Source organism: Solanum pennellii, chromosome 6, assembly GCF_001406875.1.
Source record: "Solanum pennellii chromosome 6, SPENNV200".
Lineage (NCBI taxonomy): Eukaryota > Viridiplantae > Streptophyta > Magnoliopsida > Solanales > Solanaceae > Solanum > Solanum pennellii.
The window spans coordinates 52,416,262-52,423,934 of record NC_028642.1 but is presented as its reverse complement, the minus strand read 5'-3'; the positions used below and the strand labels follow the sequence as shown (position 1 = coordinate 52,423,934).

General features: G+C 36.0%; 1 protein-coding gene across 2 annotated transcripts in view; it reads right to left on the bottom strand.

Moving 5' to 3' along the window:
* The window catches only part of LOC107023332 (coatomer subunit beta'-2-like), a 12,747-nt gene extending 5,074 nt beyond the window's left edge, over positions 1-7,673 (bottom strand). For both annotated transcript variants that reach the window (XR_001457205.2, XM_015223993.2), the window contains exons 1-17: positions 7,371-7,673; positions 7,123-7,143; positions 6,966-7,027; positions 6,654-6,708; positions 5,712-5,748; positions 5,274-5,599; positions 5,028-5,159; positions 4,798-4,946; positions 3,154-3,222; positions 2,723-2,873; positions 2,536-2,601; positions 1,844-2,032; positions 1,363-1,503; positions 1,187-1,261; positions 920-1,096; positions 735-826; positions 536-652 (exon numbers count right to left, since the gene is read on the bottom strand). Coding sequence is in view for 1 of the 2 variants with exons in the window: in XM_015223993.2 (XP_015079479.1) it covers positions 536-652; positions 735-826; positions 920-1,096; positions 1,187-1,261; positions 1,363-1,503; positions 1,844-2,032; positions 2,536-2,601; positions 2,723-2,873; positions 3,154-3,222; positions 4,798-4,946; positions 5,028-5,159; positions 5,274-5,599; positions 5,712-5,748; positions 6,654-6,708; positions 6,966-7,027; positions 7,123-7,143; positions 7,371-7,373 (1,862 nt within the window). In the remaining variant the exon portion in view is untranslated. The remainder of the gene's footprint in view (positions 1-535; positions 653-734; positions 827-919; positions 1,097-1,186; positions 1,262-1,362; positions 1,504-1,843; positions 2,033-2,535; positions 2,602-2,722; positions 2,874-3,153; positions 3,223-4,797; positions 4,947-5,027; positions 5,160-5,273; positions 5,600-5,711; positions 5,749-6,653; positions 6,709-6,965; positions 7,028-7,122; positions 7,144-7,370) is intronic.

Below are 7,673 nucleotides of genomic sequence, written 5' to 3'. Positions count from 1 at the left end.
CGCCCCCCCCCCCCCAAGGCTCAACTACTAAATACAATATATTAATGCAGATCCCAATAGATCATAGGAAAAATAAGAACATGAGTGACTGCATCCAATCACATAGCATAGCAGCAAGAATATCCTTTTATCTAATATACGCATCCCTTCCAAAAGTCAGGGCTTGTAGCACGTATTAGCACGAAAATTACAACGGCTATCAGAGTAACTTTAGTAGTGTGTGCCACACCCCCAGGATAATAAACAATATTACATCAATACAACAATTGTGTTCACAAACTAGAAGGGGTGGGCTATATGAAACCTCAATATCCATTTCATACCATTTGGACACATTTCACTCCAATACTCAATAATGTGTCTTAAGAAAACAATCTACATCATAGACTACAATAAAATGATGTTTGCATTTTTTCAATTGCCAGTTTGTCACATTTTGCAACTGCGTTCGAAGATGAAGGAAAATTGCAATCAAGCACAATTCGTTAATCATATTCACAGAAAAAAACATATTACAAGAAGAATAGAGATGTACCTGTTATGGTGATCCTTAGGAATTGATGGTAAGACTGCATTAGCTCTGTCCCAGTCACCACGCATCACAAGTGTCTTGTACTCTATCAAGCTGAGCAGAAGAGTATATCCCACGACACTGTAATGAAAAGAATATGGGTCATCATACTTGAAACAATTTTTCTAGTTCCTGTGTGAGAAGCTGTCATGAGCCTACTTACTTGAACTCTTTGTCAATCAGGAAAACTCTACTTTGATTAGCGAGATATCCCAGCAGGTACATGGGTCGGTCTAAGTGAAACATTGTGGTCACCTAAAGATCATAAGAAACACTGTTAATCACCTATGAGATGAGAAATTCTGAAAACAAAGAGGTCCATAAAACTGTATGAATGACTTTTCATACCTCGCCGCCTACACAATAATTCAGTCTCGAAGAAGAATTGTTGTAAATGAAACAATCTCCTACCCAAATTCCAGTTCTGACACGTTCATTTATCTCATAAAGAAGTTCAAAAGCATCTTCAACACCTTGTTCATCTACAGATCTTCCACTATCTAAATGTGCAGAGACAACATCGCGCTGCAGGTTTAACCAAAGGACAATTATAACACAATAGCTTGCAAAGTAAAGATAGTAGTAGTTTAAAAATCTGAGAAAGAGAGCTCTCACATTATACTTCAGTATGTAGAATGAAGTATCACTAGCAATAGCCACCAGATCACCACTGTCAGCCCAGTAGAGGTTCTGAAGTAGTTGAATCAATAAAAATAAATGATATTGTAACAACCATCAAAAAAGTAAAGGACCAACATAGCACTTATGGAAGTCAAGCTTATATATCTTACTTTGACATTAACATCAATACGTCGTATCAACCTGCACTCAATCCAATCGTAAAAGCAAATGAAATCATTTGAGCACATTGCCAATAAGGTACCCCCATAGATGTGCTCAGCAGAGAAAGTCGGGCGGATACTCTTTTTTTCCTGGAGACATCAGCGTAATCACTTCAATCCAGGTGAACAAAAGAAACTACTAAACAATACACCCTTCAGCTTCAAGACAAAAAGAAGCTAAATGCATTAAAGAACTACAACTTACTGCATGCACATGACCCCAAATTTACTTGTCAGGCCTCTAAGGAGTAACAAATTATAGGGTACGAAATAGGAGAGAGAAAAGGAGACTGAGTAAGAGGGGATAACATCTAATTGTGGGTCCACTATTTAAAGTAATATCATTAGATTAAATAACACATAATCTGAAGCATAACACAAAAGTAATCCAAATTTGGGAGGGAGTCAGTTGTGAGGACATTCATGAAACCTGGAAATTTTTGCTGAAAATCTTAATCCTTGAAGTACTTTCTCGGATAGCATACTCTCCATCAGACGACCAAACAAATTCCAGAGCTGAGCCAAATGACCTATTTCTCCAGGCCAGAGCAGTATATATGATATACTCACCGTCTCCACAAACAACAACAAACCTTCCATTGGGGTTATGCTTTAAGCTCTGTGAAGGAGGAGAAAAAGAATGAGATCAACAGTAAGTGACATCTAAGTAATTACATCCTTTAACCCTAAGAGGGAAACTAGTATATTCCAAGCAGCAAGCACAACCTCAAACCATGAGGAGATGACTAAAGAACCAATAAAATGACACATTTTTAAGGACATAAAGAAAGCAAAGAAGCAGGTACAGAAGTCATATCTTCTGGGATAAGCATCACTACAACAAAATGGCTTCCCATAATGGAAGTCTGAAGAGAGAAACTGTACAAAACGAAAACCAGAAATCAGATTAAGGGAGGATTGGTTTCAAATCTATGCGTTGCTTTTTTAACGAAAATAACAAGTCTTTTACTAGAAAGAGGATACAATGCAACCCAAACAGGATAACCTTACATGAATAACAATTGAAGTATTGAACTATGGAACCAGATCCGATTCACAGTTGCAAAGCAGGTTGTAAAAGATTATACAAAATGCCAGGTATTAGCTGTAAATCTGACTCACTTGTGGGTATAGGTCACAAGTTCCCAATTCCTTGACCGCCAAAGGCAATCTTTCTCCATCAGTAACCTGATATAAAGCAAATTATTCAGAAAACATATCCAGCAGTAATTGAGGGGGTGACCGGAAAACAATATTTTAGCTGTAATTTGAATTAGGCAAGCAGACTTGAAGGAAATTGATGCCATACCTCATAATCCGCACCCACACTCTTGATGTTAATAGTTTGAACCTCATTATGCTTAGCCCATATGACTTTTCCACTATTATCCATGCTAGCAACAGGCACCTCTCGACCAAGTTTTACCATAATGGTACCCTCATCGTAACCAATTACAACCCTATACATTTAACAAATTAATTATAACTGCAGCTAGCTGAACAAATACAAATACAAAGAAAAAGATGAAAATCATGATCTACTCATTAGCTCTTTAATATTTCCTAGTTTCAAATATTTTATTTTTTGTAAGTTCACGATTCAACTAACATTGGCTATTCCCTCTTTCCTCGTTCAAATCTAAAAAGAAAATAAATAATTGAAAATCAAAGTAAACATGGAAATCATCAGACTTCTAAGCAGATCAAAAGTACAGCTATAAATTAATTATAGAGACTCACCTTCTTGAACCTTTCATGTAACCAATAGCCCAAACTCTTTCAAGGCCATAATTCAACGTGTTCTCGAGTCTGCGCGAAATAATTTTTTTTAAATAAAAAGATTAAGGAATGAAACAAGATTTATGAGAGGATACAATCACTCAGAAGTCAGAACCTGGGGAGTGCTTACAAAAGTAAAGAAAAAATTCATCATTTTATCTTAGGCAAAATTATAGAGATGCATCAGTTTTCAAAAGAGATAATTCAAAACTTTGTCAAGTCTACCAGAAAATGCAAATCAACAAAACGATAAACAATTAAAACCCAAGCACCTAGAAAAGAATACATGAAATCAGAACCAGAAGGTTATATAAAAAGTTAATAAAAATCATTTTGAAAAGGTAAAGTCACCGATAGATGAGATGCATTGCTTTAAGTGGTAGAAGGAGAATTTCATCTTCTCGTTAGGCAAAATTCTAGAAACACGTCATTTTTCAAGGTTTAATTGATTAGTTTAATCTGAGAGTGAAAAATAAGAAGAAAAGTAGCACTGCAGCTAATAGCGGTAGACTGTTTTAACTATGTTAACATGTTAGCCCATTGATATAGATAAACAGGAAACATAATTCAGCTTTAGTAAACATCAATTCGAAAGAGGATATCAAAACGTTGTTATCAATTTATTCAAGTTCTAAAAAAGAGTATTCCACGCTGAAAACAAGAGATGTGTCAATTTCAGCAGCATGTATGTGCGATATTCATGCAACCTAATGCAAGAAACATTCATCTAAGCAATGCCCCACACCCACCCCAAAAAACCCACACACACACACAAATTCTGTATTTGTGTTACGTAATCTGTGGCAAAGAATTTCTTTTTGGAAAAAAACAGACAAAACTCCATAACAAATTAGAAAGGAAAAATGGACATACAATTTGGACTAAGGTAGTAGGGTGTGCATGTCTTCCCTTTTTTTTCTGATCCATAATACAAGGAGGGAGTAGCACATATGTTTCAATAAAACTTGTATCTCTCCAAAGATGACACAGCTTGAAAGATAAAAATAAATATTCGCTGATTTATCCACCAATAGCATTACATAGGTCATCACTATGATTCAATCAAAGAATTTTTTTTTTTTTTGATGAAGTAAGTTGTTCCATTACCAGCATCAAGAAGATGCAGAGGGTACAAAAGAGATATGGTAGCTCCATTCCATGATAAAAGTTGAGACCCAATCAAAGAGTTCACATAGGTCATCATTGTAATTCAGTCAAAGAATTCATATAGTTCACATAGGACATCATTGTAATTCAGTCAAAGAATTCATATAGTTCACATAGGTCATCATTGTAATTCAGTCAAAGAATTCATCTAAGCTACATAGCCGGTTCCACTGTTTCATGCAAACTCCAAACGATAGAAAGAAGTGGTTCCCTTTACAGATTACAACTAAATATGTCCATATTCATCCGCAGAATCGCTGTCTTTTTTTTTTTTATTTTGAACTTGATAACTTTATAATCGCTGTCTTTAAAGTTACAGAAACTAAATATCCGACAATGTATTGGAACACAAGAAGTCGTGTCAAAAAATGAAAGTCATATCTAATAGTAATAGAATTTTGAAATAAGCTAAAATAATTAAATGATACTAAGTATTACCTGTAAGTAGTTGCATGCCATATACGAACAGTACCATCTTCAGACCCAGTCATTATAATAGGAAGATCTGGATGAAAACATACAGCAGAAACATTGTGTGTGTGACCTTCAAGAGTCTGGACACAACTTCTTGTCTGATAGTCCCAGACCTGTTTCGTGATTCCAGAGGACATAAGTCAGGTTCTATAAAGGTGCAATCAACAACAGAACATAGGTTATTAGTAGCAAACCTTAGCAGTGTGATCATCAGAACCAGTAATTAGATAAGGTTTATCACCACCAGTGAAATAATCTACACAATTAACCCCTTTCAGATGGGCATCCAGTGTAAAGTTAGGGTCAGGAGAGCCAAGGTTCCAAATCTACAAGCAAACCATTACCAGCCCCAGCATTACATAGGTGAACGACAAAATATGATGTTATTTAATAATTTATCATAGGAGGGACAGGACGATAGGAAAGATAAAAAAAATTACCTTTATAGTCCTATCAAGAGATGCACTAGCAAAAGTATTGGTGTCTTTTGGATTAAATGTGACTTGCATCACATAATGGGAATGACCCTCAAAAATTTGAGTGCATACCCATCCCTTCTCCCAATCCCAGAGCTTTATAAGCATGTCATCAGATGATGACAGCACATATGGTAGAGTAGGATGAACAGCCACACACCTAATATAATCTGTGTGCGCCTCGAATACTTTGACCTTATCCATGGTATTATAATTGTATACACGAATAAACATGTCATCGGAACCCGCAACAATCCACTGTTTGCGTGCTATAAATTTCGCTGATCTTACTGCAAAGAATAATTAAGGCGTTAAAAGGTACCGCAACCCTCTGTTAAAGCAGAAGGCTTCTTATGCGCCCCCTGACCAACCAAAAATACCACTTTCATTCAATTAACAGACCTGGTAATTCAGTAACTTCGAAAGATTGTGCCATTGTCTGCATTAAGAATGAATGACACATCAGCATTCTATAAATAATGTCATTACAATGTAACTTCTCTTCTATTAGGGGAATGCTGATACAATTGCTTTTTCATACTAAGCTAAGAAGTATAAATTTGCGCAAAAAGTGAAAAGTGTTATCTCTCACATGTATCAATGGTAGCTATTAGGTCAAAGTACTATGAATACTGAACATACTTGGAACTACAGTGATTAGAGAATAACAATGGTGGAGATGTAATTTTAGGGGCAGTTCTGTTTTCTGGGTGATAATTTTACTGATCTAACTTGCAACTCCTACTATGTGGCTACGAGAGATGTTATTCCAAAGTTCAGGTAATAGGAAAAGGTATGCGATACGAAAATGGAAGACATACATAATACAGGCCAAATCAAATTATGAGCTCAAGAGTGATATCAGCTTTTCAAATAACCACTAACCAACAATTCTGGGAGCTACAACTATCACCTTGCCTTTATATACAAACGGCTGGAAATTCGCATAGTATCATCTTAGCGTGGTTAGAACTAAAGCTACCAGTAAACATTGAAGTCTGCTTTGTGAGCATTACTAAGCACTGATTGAAAATCAACACCAATTCATCTTTGCATGACCAGAATTGCAACTACCAAGCAAGTGCTTCTAATGGCCCGCCCACCCCCTAACTCCCTTTCTCTAAATTTTTAAAGATTCCTTAGAAGGAGTTTCTAAAATGTTAAGATTGACATATGACCATTATCCCAATACCATAATAGCTGCTCCGTCCTTTTCATGTGGTTATTCCTCAGTTTGGGATTATGCTTACTTTTACAAGAAATTTTCTCATGTACAATTTTCACAAGATTCAAGAATCCAACTTTAATAAGAAGCAGCACAAGTTTGGATGTGATTTCCTATACCTGGGTCTGGTAGTTCCAAATGCAAAGGGTCCCTGAATATAAACTTGTCAATATCCTGTGAACAAGAATAGAAAGAATGAGTCACAAGAACTATCATCTAAGTAAATGACATTACCGTTCAACTGTACCAGGCCCCCCATTCCACAGAGGAATAAAAACTCCGTAATTCATAATTTTGCAAAGAGTTTGTTACTCCAAAACTTCATCATATAAAAATGCCACTCCCAACAAACAACATTAGAGACTACAGAGTAATCATAAGCACCAAAACTGGAAAATAAATTATTTTTTAGTAAAGATGAGTTTCATTACCATGGCTCCGTAGGATGGAGATCCACGGCCTTTACCCTTTCTGATCTTTGAGCAAGTTTCCTCTGATCAAAGTACCACAGTCAGCATTAGTACGTATGGGCAATGCAAAACTATTTAATCCACCTATAGTATTTTGAATACTGAAAAAGTATAGTACCTTAATCTCCAATCTTAGAGGCTGTTCCATCGCCAATTGGGAAAAAAAAAAACACAAAAAGGAAATGAGATTAAGTTAGTAAACAACAAATTACCAGATCTCAACTAATTCTCAGAACCGACATTGAATTTTTCCAATCCTCAACACAGTGATCCGTTACCACCATTAAATCGAATTGGATTTGAATCAGATCTAAGTTTTAACATAATGCGAACGCATTAATAAACTAGTGAAACTAATGGACGTACCATTTTCAGTGAATAATGCGAATTCTATCGGAGAAAAGGCAATAAATCAGAGATTTGAGTGTGAATAATCCTAAAGATCCACCAGCTACTCAGCTGCAGAAATCTTCCAAAATTCGAATTGCTCGCTAGGTGGCAAAGTGCCGGAGAGAGATCGGAAAAGAGAGAAAAATGAGTAGAGGTTTTGCTAATGGCAGCGAGCAACCTCTGTAATAATAAGAAGAAAGAAAATGGGAGGAACGGTAGAGGAGATCATACGATGATGATGCTTTGAACTGAAGTCACAATACATTTGACAAATTTATT